Source organism: Bidens hawaiensis, unplaced genomic scaffold (genome assembly GCF_021521415.1).
Source record: "Bidens hawaiensis isolate Kalapana, Puna unplaced genomic scaffold, B.hawaiensis_p1.1 tig00419662_1, whole genome shotgun sequence".
Taxonomy (NCBI): Eukaryota; Viridiplantae; Streptophyta; class Magnoliopsida; order Asterales; family Asteraceae; genus Bidens; species Bidens hawaiensis.
Genome location: NW_027504923.1, coordinates 34,667 through 52,522, shown reverse-complemented (window position 1 = coordinate 52,522; position 17,856 = coordinate 34,667). Strand labels below are relative to the sequence as shown.

The following is a 17,856-nucleotide window of genomic DNA, read 5'->3' as shown; positions in this document are numbered from 1 at the left end:
GGCAATGGGACATACCGTTGAGGGTTCTTGATCGGAGGCGGGGGGCGGATGGTCTATAGATGGCGGAAGCTTCACATCATAATCGTTAAGTCGTGTGGATCTAGTTCGAGTTCGTTTCTCCCTTCCTTGTGCAACATTTTCACCAATTTCATTTTGGGTTTCAGAAGACTCATTTGTTGTTTCTGTTTGAGGAGTGGTATTATTCGGCCATTAAAAATCTGTCCGGTATCACCATCACTTGGGCTAAATTGGTTTGGCACTACTAGTTCTTCTTCTTCATCATGTTGGTCTCCAAAACTCAAATTTTCAGTGCTTGCTTTATTGAATCTACTGGGCCCATCTTCTTCATCTATAAATGTGGTAAAAACATCCTCCCTTTCACATTTAACCTGTTCTATTTTTGTGGCAAATGGAAAAGTCTTTTCAGCAAATCGAACATCCCTTGAAGTAATAATTTTTTTACCTTTTGGGTCATAAATCTTGTATCCTTTTGTTCCATTAGGATACCCCATGAATACACCCGGTTTCCCTCTTATCTCAAATTTGTCTCCATTTGTTTCAATGCTTCGATAGTACGCCAAACAACCTAGGACCTTCATGTGGTCGTAGTTTGGTTTCTCGCCGTATAGTAACTCGTATGGAGTTTTGTCTTCAATGACTTTTGAGGGTAACCTATTTATGATGTATGTTGCTGTCAAGACGCATTCCCCCCAAAATCTTTTCGGGAGACTTGCTTCAAACATGAGGGCACGCGCTGTATCAAGCAAGTGCATGTGTTTTCTTTCTACGATTCCGTTTTGTTGCGGAGTATGTGGACACGTTGTTTCCAACATGATTCCCCGTTCTTTATAGAAGTTCATCATTTGGTTGGAAATGAATTCCCCACCGTTGTCGCACCTTATTCTTTTTATTTTCTTTTCAAATTGTGTTTTGACCATCTCGTAAAAATGTGTTATGCACGTGCTTGCTTCATGTTTATGTTTGAGAAGGTAGACCCATACGCTTCTACTATAGTCATCTACTATTGTTAGAAAATAGTTGGCCTTTGTAAACGAAGGCGTACGGTACTTACCCCATATATCACAATGAATGAGTTCGAAGCAAGCATTTGTTTTGGTCATGCTAGTGGGAAAAGGTAATCTAGTAAATTTAGACTTCATACAAGAATCACAAACGTTGTTATTGTTCTTAAAAGAAAAATTACTAAGAAGCTTTATTTGAGATAACTTCTCATCACTCGCATGTCCGAGCCTTTTATGCCATAAATCACTAGTTACCATCATTGCCTTCCTCCTAGCCCCAAGCATCCCCATTTGATATAGACCATCTTCGCACCTACCCGCTCCAATCAATTTCCTCGAATGTAGTCCCTGCATAACAAAGAAATTTGGAAAAAAAGTTATGGCACAACTTAGATCCTTTGTAAGTTAGCTTACGGACAAGAGATTAAAAGTGAATTGTGGAACATGCAACACATCTTGCACTTTTGTCCCATTTTGTAAAGTATGGCTGCCCTTTCCTTCGACTGGTATGCTTTCTCCATTCGGTATGATTACAGGTGGTTCGTCTCTCGATTCGACTCGATTTTCGAGAGCATCGGACCTGTGTGTTATGTGTTCCGTACATCCGGAATCGACTATCCATTTATCATTGTGTCTAAACTTACCAGCCATATTTGCGGTGCGTGGAGGCTCACTTTGTGCAGGTTTTCCTTCAGTAGCGAAATGCTTCTGGAACTGCTCGTATTGCTCTTTTGTCAGGCTTGAAATCAGGTCCGGTTATGTTTCTACGCAGGCTGCCTTTGGCTTCACTTTTTCTCGTTTATTCTTCACGTTCCACCATTCCGGATAGCCGACTATCTTGAAACAACCATCTCGTGTATGTCCGTCTCTGCCACAGTGATCACAGTGGCCTTTGTTTTCCTTCTGGCCGACCTTGTTCGGTGACCCGCCGCGTTTTGCGGAGGCTTGGAAAGCCATCGTTTCATTCACAGGTTTCTTCACGCCAGCTATGGATCTTTGCTGCTCATCTTCGGCAACGAGATGGTATGCATTTCTCAAAGATGGGATTGGTTTAGTGGCGAGTATTTGGGTTCTAATGATGGAGAACTCACCATCTAGACCCATAAGAAATTCATAGAGCTGCTCTTTTCCTTGAGCTCCCTAAGAGATTTTCCAATGCCACATGTACATCCATTGCATTTGCAAACCGGAGCAGGCAAGAAGGATTGCATCTCATCCCATAATCCACGCAGTTTCGTGTAATAGGCTGAAATGGTCATCCCTTCTTGTCTAGTGTTCGAGATAGCCTGCTTCAATTCATACGCACGCGGTGCGCTTTCCTTACCGAACCGTTCCTTAAGATCCTTCCAGATTTCCGACGCCGAATTAGCGTATTTTACACTTCCCCGGATTTCTTTCTCCATGTCTGTAGTAAGCCATCCTTTAATCATCGCATCACATCGCATCCATGCCATATAATTAGCATCGTCCGATTCTGGCCTTTTGATGGTTCCATCGATGAAGCCGATCTTGTTCTTGGCGAACAAGAAATTCTCCATCTCTTGGACCCAATCAAGGTAGTTGTTGTCGGTCAAAGCATCGTTGACATGCATCTGCCTGGGATAATCGGAGGGGTGGAGATAGTATGGCGAGTTGTGGTTTGGGCTGTTAGCATCGGTCTTGACAAGATCTTTGTTTGCACCTTCTGCCATATCGGTGAGATAGTGAGAAAGACTTTAGGATTCGGTTTTGGATCGAGCGTACTGCTCTGATACCATAAACAATATGGTTCAAAGGTTTTGTTTTTTTATTCACTGTATATTTTTCTGATACAATGAACAAGAAGATACAAGGTTTAAATAGGAAATACAAGAAATACAAAAATGGGAAACATAATGAATGGTAGCCAAAATACATGGCTGTAAATGAGCATGGAATGAATGCACGAATATTTGATTGAGAGAAAATTAAGGAGAGAGAAATATTGAGAGAAAATTAAGGAGAGAGAAATACGCAAATCTCAATAGCAACTTATTTTAACTCGCCTCATTTTAGCTTGACGCATCAGTGCCATGATGTTAATTCTTACAGGACCACATTTGGTTATCTGCTTCGTGAGTCCAAGAAACACTCTGACCATCAAAATCCCTTTTTCGGAGAAACGGGTGTCAAGTTTCTCTCGTTTGCAATGACCAGGAACTCTTTGGGTGCGTGAGCTTATATTACAAAAATTTCACTTTTATATATGTGTTGGTATGGTAGATAAACATTTAACTACTTTCAGCTGTTGCATATGACTTGCTTAGGGAGTACCCTCAACTAGCTTCAACAACAACATCCCCGGATGATAACTCGAACTCAATGTTGGGTATTTTGATATTTGGGATGGCACTTGACTTGCACAAGTGCTACCCTGGATTGGATGCAACAGCGTTTCAAGACGCCTCCCTTGTTTTACTGTCGCTTGCGCACCGAAATAGTGCATATCTGAGTGCTAAACGATACAACTCTTACCAAAGATTTGTTTATACTCGTACGTTTATTTCTTTGATTTATGTTCACAAGTATTTACAAATGTCTAACATTTCTTTTCAAATTTTGAAGATATGCCTACAGAGATCTACGGCTTAGATAATGCAATTAAGTATCAACGCTTCAGAAACCAATATAACCTGGTTTCTTGTGCAGTTATCGATAGGATTCATGCCAAATTTTGGGAGTTTGCGGTACTACTTGGTAAGTAAGATATTATTAGTAGGATTGTGAAGGGGTGTTTGTGTGTTGTTTGCTATTAAGGGAATATATGGGCTCTAGTTTATCTTTCTATTGCATTAGTTTCTACGAAAATACAATAAACGATCATTAAAAAATATAACTGAACTTGGTTTGTTGGTTGGTATATTTTTTAACCTTTAACCAAACCTTCATGTAAATTTTGATCATTGTAGGATAAGACTACTACGTTATATAAATCCTAGATTAAGTTTTGTTTTGTTTTTTTTTTTTCATATTTTTCTAGTGCCGCATATCAAGCAACTTCATCAGGACAAAGTGGAACACACATTAGCTCTTGCGATACTCAAGATTATGTGCGAAGAAATCGTTAAATCAAAGTCTAATCATGTTGAACAACTTTATCTTGCATCTCTTGTGGGTATGTTAAACGATACACCAGAGGTGATAAAGCAGATTACCCAAATTTGTCCACACGTCGTTTGGGCCACACACAGTTTGGGGTTTTCACTTATTCGGCACTCAATAATGTTCCGTTGTAAAAATTCATACAACTTTTTGAAGCACCAATTGCCTCCAGACAAGTATTTTCATGTTGCGTCTCCAGACAACAATGGAAATAATCTTTTGCACGTAGCTGGAAAACTATTTAGAGGTAGTCATGATGTGGTAACTGGCGCCGATGCAGCATTACAAGTGCAGAAGGATTTACAATGGTTTGAGGTGAAAAAACTTTACTCTTTATATTCAGAAAGTTATATTTGGTTGAACTTATAAGTTTTAACTTGTATCGACTTACAGGAAGTGAGCACTTTTGTGGGCCCAGAGGAAATAACCGCTAAGAACTTAGCACAAGAAACACCATTTATGTTGTTTAAAAAAGAGCACAAGGATTTGAGACAAGAAGCTGAAGTATGGGTGAAAAAGGCAGCTCGTTCGTACACTATAACTGCTGCATTTATTTTTGCAGTAGTTTTAGTGGCAGCCTTTACCTTACATGGTAGAAACAGTGGAGATACTGATAAAGCAGTTTACGAAACCAGGTCGAGCTTCACTTATTTGCTGTACGTGTTGGATGTGACGTTATTGATCACATCTGCCACCGCCTTGTTGCTGTTTAGATCCTTTAACACAACACGCTATGCATATGATGACTTTCTCCACAACATACCTAAGACATTAATACATGGACTTGTGACTTTATCGATGTCTATGGCAACCATGTTGATTTCATTATTGTATATTATGTTTGCGCTAGGGAGCTCGTGGATCATGATCCTGTTTGTTGCAATAACATGTCTTCCAGTTGCTTTGTATGTGTCGTTCCAGCTTCCATTGCTTTTTAAGCTCGTCTCTTCAACATATGGTCGTGGAATATCTGGTACATGAAGAGAACTTTAGGACAACATCATAAGCTACTCGATCATCTTTTTGTAATATACAGTAAGAATGTTGGTCCTTTATATAAATTTTCATGTTCTTCTTTAAGATTTGTTGCTGTACTTATGTGTTAGTCATGTTTGGGTACATGAATGTTTAAAATGAGTGTTGCTAGATGTACACCACACCAATATCACCATAGAGGAAAAAAGTAGATTTTTTTTAATAATTTAAAACTTAACTCTTTTCATTTCAACTATATGTTTAATAGGTCAAGTTATTTAACAATGGGAACAAAAATGAGAAGGATGAAGATGATTTGTAACACAAAAAAGCCCTAAAAAAACAAAAGAAAAATAAATAAAAAAATCATAACTCAAAATTTAATAAAAAATGAAAAAAATAAAAACACAAAAATGTTTCCACCCTCTTTCTTGTTCTAAAAAAACAATGGTAATTGAAAAAAAATCGTGTTTTTCTGTTTATCATTGTGTTTTGTGTTTATTTTCGTCATTGATTGTGTCTTTTTTTTAGAATATTGTGTTATATTTTGCGATCTATTGTGTCTTTTTTAGTTATAATCGTGTATTTTGTTTATTTTCGTCATTGTGTATTTGATCTCGGCATTGTGTCTTTTCGTCAAAATTTTGTATCTTTTTGTATTTTTTTAATATATTTTTTTTGAACGGGAATGATGGTGGAAACATTTTATTTTTATAATTTTTTCGTTTTTTATTTATATTTTGAGTTATGATTTTTTATTATTTTTTTAAGTTATTTTTTAAGGATTTTCTGTATGATCACAAATCCTTTTCACACATCTTATTTTTATCTTTATTTATATTTTAAATTTACCCTATGTTTAAAATGAGTATATCGCTAGATGTACACCTCTCCCTCCCATAAACATAAATATTTATATTATTTTACATTTATGTAAGTTTGTGCATTATGTTAATTTAAATGCAGTTTAGGATCAACAAACATGAACTTAATTATAATTATAAGCATGTCAAGTTTATAACATATCAGACTTTGTATAAAATCTTAATTTCACTTAGCATTCGGAAAGATAATATCATTACATAAATCTGAACTTAACTAAAAGAGCTTGATGTTATTATTAGTGCTAAAATTAAAATTAGCACACATAGTCTTATATTGCAAAAGTGAAGAACTAAACCCTAAAGTCTTCGTCCCTAAATTAAACTGAAGCAGATTATCCTCCAACTGATGCCCTCCTATCACCATCGCCGGAACCGATCCAGTACCGCCATCAACCATGGCCAAACACCATACATCCAAACCCTCGTCCACAATCCTCACCATCGAATTCTTCCCAAAAACCCTCCAAACTACGTCGTTTTGCATCACAAGCTCAAACGACGGCACGGTTGGTCCCAAATGGGTTTCTAAGAGCCCATCAGCTTCGTAACATAAGCGGAACGGCTTGACTGGCTTAATAAGTTTCAGCTTCATGATTCGTGATTCTTTCTTGAACGAATTGAATACGGCTCTAAAGAGTGATCTCTCTAGCACGGTGTACGGGTTCGTTGTGCTGATCATAGCCGTTAGGAGCTTTTGATGTATTAATATCGGTTTTCCGTTAACGTTAACTGATTTGACTTTGATGAAATAACTGTCTTCCAACTGTTTGTCTGTTTTTTTGTTAGTTATTCCGTTATGATATGAGAAGAATGGAGTGTACGAAAGATAATCAGTGACGTCGATTCCTGGAAGGAAATAATACGGCTTGGATAAGCCGAAGAACCCTACGCCTGGAGCTGAAGGCGAGCCAGACACGCAAAGTGCGAAAACCGACGAGCTGGTGCTAACTTGTGCTGGGAGTGAATAATTCGAAAACCCTAAACCGGCTAAACCGTTGACCACATTCTTAGCATGGCCTTTTACTAACCGTGATGACTCGTCCGAGCAAGTGAAAACGAACTTGGAAAACGTATGGAGTTGGCCCGGGTTGCGTCCGTCTGTGGCAGGTAACGCGAGTGAATCAACCAGGGCGAACGAGCGGTGAGGTGTGATCACACAACCACCAGGAACCGTCGCCTTCCCGCTGGCGGTATCACATTTGTTACCTATTAATAAATTTTAGACAAATGTATTATGTGGTTTTAGGATCAAAAACAAACAACTTTTAACATAAGAAATGTACATATAACTAAGTAACTAGAATAATTATTATTTTACAGGTTTTGAACTAGAGAAGCTGTTATTATTCAACTTCATTTTTGTAGCTTAATTATTCTAGTTTAAAACTATAGACTAATTATACTTACCCGATTATTTGTAGGCTTAGTAGTTTAATTTAATTTGTACCACATCTCACCCCATATTATGCAAATATGAGTTTAGCATGTTTTATCTTAAGTGTACAACCGCTAAAAACAATTATTAATATAAAACAAATTTACAATGTAATAATGGGTTTATAATCCTGTAAAAGAACCGAATGTTCGATTAAATGTTCGATGGGAAGTTCGTTTATTTAATGAATAAACGAACGAACATGAACAACAAATGTGTGTTCGCTTAATTAAACGAACATGAACACATGTTTCGTTCGTTCATTTATGTTTGTGAACACTCGTTTATGTTCGTTTATTTATTTATGTTCGTTTATGTTCATTTACATATTAATAACAAATAATTAAACAGTATATAGAAGAGTTATCTACTTAATGGTTTTATATTTGTTTAATTATGTTCATTTAAGTGTGTTCATATATATATTCGTTCATGTTTCTTTGTGTTCATTTACGTTTGTTCATATATGTTCATTTATGTTTGTTTATCTTTGTTCAACTATGCTCATTTATATTCGTTTATGTTCGTGAACTATTCGTCCAGATTTTGACCAAACAAACACGAACACAAAACATGTGTTCAATTAAATGTCTGTGTTCGTTCGGTTCGTTATAGGCCTATGGGTTTGGTGTCCATGGGCACAAACAAAACCTTTATAAAAAAACCAAGTGGTTGGGAGGCCTTTGGTTCAAGTATCTCACACGACAAAAAAATTCGCAGTTAAAAAGACACATTTACGCCAATAGTAACACACACTTATAAGTTTAACTTTACCGATAAATCGATTGGATTGGAGGGAATGGCATAGAGAGGAGTTGCATGGGACAGGGCGGGAGGTGCAGAGGTGTAGTTTCGTCGACAGTTAACCGCGGTGAAGGTGGCACCAACATGAAGTAGCAAAAAAGTTGGCTCCAAAGGGGTTTTGAGTTGAACTTTTAATGTATAAAACGGAGTGTTGTGAACATGGTGTTTTGTGATGGGTGCAACAAAGGCCGAAAACGAAGGAGATACGAATAAAAACAGCAAGAAGAAGAAGACCGAAATCGACATTGATGTGTGTTTGATTAAGTGATGCAACTTGAGGATGTGAATGATGGTATTATATAGCCATATTGGTGACGATATATTGCGGCTTTTGGTGGAGTGTTCCGATGAGTTAAGTGTAGGTGAGTTTCAAAATTGATTGTGGCTAAATATGGAGAACACATTCTATTTTAAGGTGTTGGTAACATGTGATATTGGTTATTGGAATTGAATGATCAAGAACACATACTATTTTTAACTGTTTGGTAATATTATATTGTGATGTGTGAACGAATTACGAATATGATGCATTACAGCTAATGCTAACTCTATAGTCAAAGTCGGTTATAAAATCTTGTTCAATCCCGCTAGTATTGTCGTGTGATTACTCAAGTACAAGTTACCAACTTGAAGCATGGATTACTAGCTTGAGATCCATGAAATTAGTTACAACTAGTATTTGCTATGACAAACTTTTTGATTCGTGTTTAGCAACGAAAACACGATAGTAAAAAGTAAATAACCAACACACTTTCACATAAAAAATCTTTAAAAAAGTAAATACAATAGTTTTGAGTCAAAGTACAAATCATGATCATAGACTTTAAGCTAATATATACCCACTGATTAACACCTTCCATACCTCTCAAGGCGTCAAGGTTGCTAAGTATGAACCGTCAACCCGCAAAACTTAAGTATACAACGATTAAGCAACATGAGATTGTGTTCTTTATCCTAAAAAGAGTGTTTTAAATACACACATGTTAGTCAGTGATGACTTTGTCAAAAGGCTAAAGTTAACATTTTTAAACAATCAATAGAGTTGTAATGTTTACCTAGACTTTTCTGGTTGAAAAGTTTATTGAATCAGATTAAGTGAAAATTACTTTTGATGACATCCATTTAGTTGCCATAAGAAACTTGAATATCACATCTTTGACCACCAATCTTCCTTGAACATTCAGCATAAAAAAATTTGTTCTCTATATTCCCCCATTTTGCCGTTATCATATAGATGATTTGAAAAACGCTATTATTTTTCTCTACGTGAATTGATAACCTAAATAAAACAAAACAATTGCCCATTACTCATAAGCATTAAACCATATCAATACTAAATAAATGTGGTGGAATAAAATAGTACCTTTTAAGTAGGAATTGTCCAAACAGCAGGGCCATATGCAGCATGATTAAAGATCAAATAACAGCAAATAATCACATAGTCAACAATTTCACGTCGTCGCAAACTAAAAAAACAACAAAGCAATTCAGTATTGTTGATAAACTAAGCACCACATACAGTGATGATCAAATTAACAATATGATTTAAAAACTACAGTTATTACAAATGCGAATAGTACGTGCCATGAGGACATTTTCCGTGTTGGAAAAAAATGCTCCCCGACTCTAATGCATCCGATACTTTTGATGAACTATAGATTTGTAGTCTCCTCCTTAAGCAAGTTCATGGAACATTCAAATAATGAAATAGATTTTTCAAATTTAACATTCTGGAACTACAAAACCATCTGATCAATACAAATTATAACTGACGTGTTCCAACAGTAGTGCATAAATCAAGCCAAAGAAAACCCAAGCTACAATCAAAGGTTATTAAGATGCCGAATCACAAATACGTTATCATCATAGCCTTATCAACCAAACCTAGTCACAATTATTGTGTACTGCTGCCATGGATAGATGTATACCCGCCGACCACAGTAGGTCGTAAAACATTTGAGAAGCAAACACAACACACGTAATACACCACCACTCCACCGCCACCAAGGGTTCTGAATCGTAACCCGGCAACGATAGACGATGGCCGACCTACGATTGGCCCCTCCGACCGGCACTCTGCCACCACAAAGGCAACGCCGCCTAGGGTTCCAAAATGGAACCCGTCAACGGTAAATCCAACCACCGGCCTACCGCCACAAAAAGGAACCCGACACCGATAGACAACGACGGCCTTAGGGTTGGTCTCCTCAACCGCCATAACTCATCGGATTTATGACAACCGGCCGACGGCTTCACTGGTCATGGCAGTAGCTTCATCAAACCATGAAGGTGGATCCGTATTCCGTTCCGGTACCCACCATCGTTGCAAAGAGGCAGGTATCCAAATCCATCGGGCTACCAGACCACTGTCACCGCCACCGCCACCGCCACCCCCACCTAGGGTTTGGAAATCGAACCCGGAAACAGTAGGAGACGACAATGATCATCGGTGGAAGAAACAAATAGGTGGAAGTCGATGTTGCGTATGAGACGGTGGTGCAGATAGGTTTTAATTAGAGCCTGAGTGAAAGAGAAAGAGTTATTACAAAGTTAGAACCAAAACGATAAACGGACACGTAGCATTCATGGACAGATGTCAACAGAACACATAAGTGAGCAGAAGTCAGCAACGTACACACATTTAAAGCCCAATGTATAAGCTCTACTGCACAAATTCAGTTGAAAATGTAAATATATAAATAAAGTATTTAAGAAATAATCAAAATATAATTTAAAAACATGCATATCATACACTATATTATACACTGTTAATAGAAAATCATCGTAAAATAATTTAAAAATAAATTTATTTGATTTTTTTTATAGTCTAATTTAGATACTGACACATTAGATCATCTTCGTTACATCCTCACTTTCAGGAGGAAATCACCTAACCCAACTTGAATCCTTTTTTTTTTTGTCTTAAGTGGAATTTGAACACTTACTTTCTTTATTTATAAATACTTGTAATAGTTGTTGTGCCATAAATTAACCAAATAAATTTAATATGAAATTAATAACTATTAATATGAAATTAATTATGAATATAGTGTTAGTTTTTATCTTTCTAAATTATAAGCTCTTCATAGATATCTTAATTTTACATTTTCTAAATAATTTTTTATTTACTTTTTTATAACGACCAACTAAGTAACGCCGGGTACTCTGTACGCGGCCCCCATTGGCTAAAGGTAGCCCGAGCCGGCCACTAGTCCGGATGGACGGAGCCCCTAACGGTCCACCTATTGAGAGATTTACCGGATAAAACCCGACCCCTACGCCCGCCAAATGGCACGACAGCAAGGAGCCGGTAAAACCGGGTGAGATCAGGACTCGAACCCTGGCAAGTCAGGGTCATCCCTCATATCTCTCATATAAATTGGTGATAGTGAGGTTTGAACCCCCTACCTCTCACTTGTAAAGTGAGTGCTCTACCATTGTGCCACATCCAATTTATAATTTTTTATTTACTTAACTTCTACTTAAGTAACTATTAACAAATATGTCTAAAAGATATATATTTTTTTCTTAATCGATAAGTATACTTTAAAACATTTATCAATTACATAAAAGTTTTTGTAACTAGTTGAAAAAAAGGTTTTAAAAATTAACTTACAAAATTTATAGCTTTCATGTCGAAATTAATTTTCTGAAAGTTATATTTTGACAAGTGTAATATGTTTGCAGTTTGCTTGTTACATTTTATGTTATTCCGGCCCGTCTAGAGCTCATACATGCCTCAGTCACCCGTTTATGGCCCGTTCTTGACAAGGACCGGAAATTACAAATGATATGTCTCTTAACAACCTCATGTATTACACAAGCTATATAAAATAAAATGTAACGAGCTAACATAAATAACATCATCAAAATATATATAAGTTTAAAAGTTAAAACAATAATAAGTGGTGTCACACTGTCACTGTCGGCTAAATGCATAATAAGAATTAAGAAATATAGATGGGCCCAAAAACTCTCCAATCATTAGTTGTCTGGCCCAATGCATTAACAGTAGGCCAGGGAATAATAAATTGGATTTCAACTATTGGCCCAATAATAAATTTGGTCTTGGCTTTGGATCAGTCCGTTTAGTAATACCGAATAGGAAAATAGCGAACCGAAGTCAGACTCAAGACTCAATGTCAAGAGACTCAATCCGTATTCCCAACATAGCAGATCGTACGTTCTAACGAACGCGGCGCTTTGATTTTACTATATAAATAAAGCAAGCGAGTCACATTCTTTGCCGAGTATTAGAACTTAAAACTTTACTCACTCCCCCAATGTAGAATCACCCACTAGCCCAATTTCGGATCCTCGCTAGAGTAGGGTGCCCCATCCACCCTAAAGTAGGAGTATTTGAATAAAATGTTTATCAAATCACCACACAAAATCATTGTTCCATTAAGATATTGCATTTGAATTGCAAGTGTCATAAAGCCTTGGTGTTCAAGTTTGATCATTTTGACCAAAGAAACATCAAATGAATCCAATCTACTAACATACATTAAAAAACAATACATCAATATCCTAGGAAAGACCACATCATCATGAACTAGTAAAGTTAAAGCTCGCACAATTCGTACCATGCACCAAAACAGATGAACTGAACCCTAACCTCATCGACACAAGATCAAACTGCAACAAGTTATCCTCCATCTGATGCCCACCGATCACCACCGAACTCCTCGGCGTCTCACCACCATCAACAAACCCAAGGCACCACAAGTCACCCTCTTCCCTTGCAACACTCACCATAGAGTTAGCTCCCAATATCCTCCAAAACACATCTTCACTATGCATGACAAGATCAACCGTCGGAAATGCAGGCCCTATCAGCGTGCTATAAACATCAACCGCAGCATAACACACCTCAAACGGACTCACTGGATCTGTTATCGTGAGGTTAAGCACAGCAGATTCGTTCACAAACGCTTGAATAAAGGCGTTATATATCGTGGTCTCTAACGTGGTGTAAGGAGTGACTGTGCTCAGTCTGGTTCCACCAAAGCCATTTTCGTCGATTGTTAATAGTGAATGGTTAAACTCGAGGGGTTTGCCGTTGATGTTGATGGAAGTGACACCAATGAAGTACTCGTCTGAGGGATGACCGGAATATGTTATAACGGTGAATCCAATGGGGTTTAAAATGAGTGGAGTGTAGACAAGGTAGCTTGAGAGGTCTACGCCCGGGAAAAAGTAGTACGGGCCACCGGTGTTGAAGAAGGCTGCACCGGATGATGAACTTGCTAGACCTGGAAGGCATATAGCAAACAGGTTGGGTGATGCGTAGACGGTACTAACCTGTGCCAGAAAGATTCAAATGTTATATTTGTTGAGGATTTATAAAGAAAAAAAGTAAGGAAAGTCTTTAAAATGATCATTTTGATGAATGATATCAACAAAATACCCATTTAACTATTGTTTTCAAAAATGACCATAAAAAAATCAGCGATCCGCTCATATTTGAGGATAGATCTGACGGCATAATACTACGTCCGCCTGTGTAACACTGATGTCCGCCAATATAATAACGGCGTCTGCCAATGTTATATATTTAGATTGGCAGCTCCCCCTTCTAATGGGAAAAAACTAACGTTTAACTAGTAATGGTACATTTGGCCATACGTGTTTGGTTTACAAACCATCGGCTCAATCTATGTGGTATGAACCATAATTCTCCGGTTTCCTCAAAATGCCATGTTAACGTCGTAACACACTCAACTCTACTCTACTCTACTCTCTTCCCCAATATCTAGAAAATACTCACCAATTCGCCAATTACTTTCTTTTTCAAATAATAATAATATTATTAATATATCTAAAATATAACATAATAGCATTACCAACTAACTAAATTGAAAACATAACTAATATATATAAGCATAAAATTCAAAAAATATATAAATTTGAGTCTTCATCGTTGTTGGGACTTAGGTAGTTCGAAAAACGTAAATATATTTAACCAAAATTACTGATTTAACTAATATATAAATTTTTGTCAATTCACCGAACACAAATAGTGAGGGTGGTATTTCCCGATTTATCAATATGTCAATGTCACATAGCCACATAGGACACCAATTGTGAAATGATGTCCATACCACATAGCCTAAATACTGACAGGACACTGGTATTTTGGTGAACATTTTCGAAAAAATTTGGTCCAAGTGGGTATTTTGCGAAAATCACCGAGTCAAATCAACCCTTTAGCTAGATTTTCCCGTTACACAAGTTCACCGAACTCCAAACGGTTTAATGTTTAAGAACTATAATTTGATAATTTTTTTAACATCTATTAATATCTACCAAACTCATCAACCGACACCGTCGGTAGGTTTAACTTTAGTTTATTTGATATTCTTCAATACATCAATCTTAATAACAATAATTAAAAACACTTAAAATTTGTTATTACCGATTTTGATCAGACCTTCACTTTTCGAAAGCGGTGGAGTCAAAAGAGCCATAAAAACAGTGCAAACGATAAAAGCATGAGGACAAAAGTTGCCAACTTTACTCTTATCTTTAAACTCAAACTCAAAACACAGGCAAACAAACACAATAATAGTAATAACAAAACATAAAATATAAAATTAGATGTAAGTTAGTGTACAAATAAATTAAAGACCGTAAGAACCAAACAATTTAGTTTAATTATATAATTAAATCGTAGTTTAATTGCATTATACTATGATTACACTATACTATGATTACACGATGTTTCCAACTTTACTCACTCAAACTCATAACAAACACAATAAAAAATAAAATATAACTTAAATTAACGTGTCAACTGTATTTAAAGTACAGTGGCGAAGCTTGGACATACACGTGGAGGGGGCCGGAATCAATATGTATAAAAAAATTCATAGACTAGAGGGGGGCGGGCTCAAAATATCGGTCGAAAACGGGTGAATTTACACCATATGTAAAATTTTTCGGCTGAAAAAGGATAAATTTACAACGCCTAGCGAAAAAACGGAGGAGGCCAGGCTCAAAATTTCGGTTGGAAATGGGTAATTTTACACCGTGTATAAAAATTTTAGGACAAAAAATGATAAATTTACAATACCGAGCAAAAAACCGATGGGGCGGCGCTCAAAATGTTGGTCGGAAACAGGTACATTCACACTATTTATAAAACATTTTGACCAAAAAAGGATAACTTTACACTATCAAGTGAAAAAATGTAGGGGCCGGGGCCACCCGGCCCTAATTAAGCTAGCCCCTGTTTAAGTACATTTTAGTGTAATTACACCGTGCGATAACTACCCTACAATGTAACTGTAATATGTTGTATATATATAATTACACTACTTGATTATAACATTTAGCACATTAATTTAATTTGTATTTGATCTCGAATAAAAAACTAACCTGAGCCGGTAGCGAATAATTCCCCCGACCCAACCCGACCAACCCAGCCACCCCATCCGGCAAACCCCTTAAGAGCGACTCATCCGAACACGACACCACAAAACTCGGAACCAAACCAATATCACCAACATTCCTACCATCATCAACAACACTCAACCCAAGCGAGTCAACCAACGCCTGCGCCAGTAAACTATTCCCAATAACCGGGTTCTCGGGAAACAAAGCACACGAATTGTTATGACAACCCGGACCGGAGGGTCTAAAACAATTAGAACAGGCTAGTGACCCGAGTGAGGTGCAGAGGTTTGAGTTACAGGGGATGTAACGGTGAGATGTGGAGGTGTAGGACGTGCAGTCGAGCCAGGTGAACTTGCCGGCTAGGTCGAGGAGTAAGGTGGTGGGTTGAAGAGGTGTTTTGAAGAGGATGGTGATGGTGTAAAGTGAAGTTGAGTCGTCTCGGGTGATTGGTGCTACGAAAGGTGTGGATGAGTTAATGGAGGTGAAGGTGTGGGTGATGATGAAGATGAAGATGAAGAGAGTGATTTGATTTTGGAGAGTAGACATTGGATTCGTTTGGTTTGGATATAATAAAAAGTCAAAGTAGTTGAATTGTGAAATGTGAAGTACTAAAAAATGTGATGTGGTGGAAATGTAGAATGATGTTATTCGTTGAAATGAAATCGGCAAGATATAGAAAAAGTATTATTAAAAGTTATCAGAATATGATTCTGTGTTTTTAATTATTATTATTATAGTATTGACAACTTTTGGTAGCTTTATCTATAAATAATTGTTTTATGAAACAATAATATGTTTAAACCATATTTCTTATTTACATACTTTTGCTCTTATGATGAGAGGTGTTACGAATTTTATTCGGTATGTTTTGATGAAAATTTTGTGTTGAATTGCTATGAGTTCGAAGAATCACAAATTAAGTCAAACTAGTAAGGTTGAAGAGGTTGGTCGGGCCGCTTGTTTAACAACTTTTGTAGTTTAATGGTTCGACTTTAATCGTTTTACATTTTTTGGTTTACAAGGATTAAAAAATCGTGGTTCATGATATTAGCACATATTCATAACTATATATTGGAGAAATGAATGGTCTAAGTTAAAAACCTGGTAGTTCAATTTACACGACCAATTATAAGTTTCAAAAAGTATCAAACCGTTAAAGCATAATAGAATCAATACCAAACCATTTGAAAATCATACCATCCCACTTTCTGTATTTTAAACAGTTCATTTGATATATGGTTTTTTTTTCTAGTAAATTCATCTTTACGCAATATCTTTGTTTGATTGGATATTTTTGTTTATCATGTTAATAAATACTAATAAACAAGTATTGTTTGGAAAATAATATTAGTAGTAATTCTTAACACATTTGATTAATTTACAATATTTACTACAACAAAAATTAGTAACGTACGCTTTTGAAAATGTAACATCTAAGGAGCAATATATTAAAGAGTCATGTTAAACGTATCTCCCCTAATTTCTTGTCATACCCCCCCCCCCCCCCCTCTCCCCTAGAAAAACCAAATTTCATATTACCTCTTAAAGTCATATAATTAACAAATTAGCACAAAATAAGGATTTTAGATTATTTTTTTTACAAGTTGCGTTTTCTTTTTAAGATTTCGGGTTTAGGGTTTCGGTTTTAAGATTTGGGTCTAGGGTTTAGGGTTCAGGGTTCGGGTTTTCGGGTTTATTTTGTAAAAGATAAAGAGGTAAAATAAGGATATTATAAATATATATACTATTCAAATTCAAAAAAAAGATATTATAAATATTTACAATATTAATATTAAAAAAATAAATTAATAGTAATAGTTGATAGTTTTTAATTTGATATATGTAGTGTAGACTATTAAGTGAAAAAAATGCTGTAAAGACTAATATGTATATAAATAATATTAAGAGCTAATAGTGATTGATGTAATAAGTATAAGGGAGGGTATATTTAGTAGAAATGGTATAAGGAGGTACGTTTAGCAACACCCTATATTAAAATGCTTTTTGTGAGTTGGGTAACGAGTCGGCCGACCACATTAACACCGGTGTATAGTTCAAAAAAAAATAAAAGTAGGCCAAAATTTGCCCTCTTGGAGCAACTACGGCAGACCTAAAAATGACCTTGAAATTGGTAAGATAAATAAATAAATATCATTTTTAATAATTTAAACGAATGCCCGTAACTTGTTGAATTTGGATCTTACATTCTTTTTTAAGA

General features: G+C 36.3%; 2 protein-coding genes, 1 long non-coding RNA gene and 1 pseudogene across 4 annotated transcripts; 1 reads left to right on the top strand and 3 right to left on the bottom strand.

The window, feature by feature from the left end:
* Positions 1–1,778: 1,778 nt before the first annotated feature.
* On the bottom strand, positions 1,779–2,713 carry LOC143609475 (uncharacterized). The gene is made up of 2 exons (XM_077084224.1): positions 2,210–2,713; positions 1,779–2,162 (listed from the first exon to the last, which is right to left on the bottom strand). Exons 1-2 carry the CDS (start codon positions 2,711–2,713, stop codon positions 1,779–1,781), a joined length of 888 nt encoding a protein of 295 aa, XP_076940339.1.
* Positions 2,714–3,026: 313 nt separating this feature from the next.
* Positions 3,027–3,674, top strand: LOC143609486 (uncharacterized). Its single transcript, XR_013149428.1, has 3 exons — positions 3,027–3,208; positions 3,286–3,534; positions 3,606–3,674. It is a non-coding gene; the product is annotated as an uncharacterized LOC143609486 (long non-coding RNA).
* A 2,452-nt stretch (positions 3,675–6,126) lies between these two features.
* Positions 6,127–8,767, bottom strand: LOC143609483 (putative aspartic proteinase GIP1; annotated as a pseudogene). The gene is made up of 2 exons (XR_013149427.1): positions 8,211–8,767; positions 6,127–7,207 (listed from the first exon to the last, which is right to left on the bottom strand). The product of XR_013149427.1 is annotated as a putative aspartic proteinase GIP1 (transcript).
* Positions 8,768–12,650: 3,883 nt separating this feature from the next.
* On the bottom strand, positions 12,651–16,224 carry LOC143609480 (putative aspartic proteinase GIP1). The gene is made up of 2 exons (XM_077084228.1): positions 15,621–16,224; positions 12,651–13,544 (listed from the first exon to the last, which is right to left on the bottom strand). The coding sequence occupies exons 1-2, from the start codon at positions 16,182–16,184 to the stop codon at positions 12,789–12,791; spliced, it is 1,320 nt and encodes a 439-aa protein (XP_076940343.1). The 5' UTR covers positions 16,185–16,224; the 3' UTR covers positions 12,651–12,788.
* Positions 16,225–17,856: the final 1,632 nt, after the last annotated feature.

Coding starts and splice junctions, on each gene's coding strand:
- LOC143609480 (XM_077084228.1), bottom strand. CDS start 16,184: ATGTCTACTCTCCAAAATCAAATCACTCTCTTCATCTTCATCTTCATC. Junction 13,545..15,620: donor ATTATTCGCTACCGGCTCAG/GTTAGTTTTTTA, acceptor TTTCTGGCACAG/GTTAGTACCGTCTACGCATC.
- LOC143609475 (XM_077084224.1), bottom strand. CDS start 2,713: ATGGCAGAAGGTGCAAACAAAGATCTTGTCAAGACCGATGCTAACAGC. Junction 2,163..2,209: donor AATCCTTCTTGCCTGCTCCG/GTTTGCAAATGC, acceptor AAAATCTCTTAG/GGAGCTCAAGGAAAAGAGCA.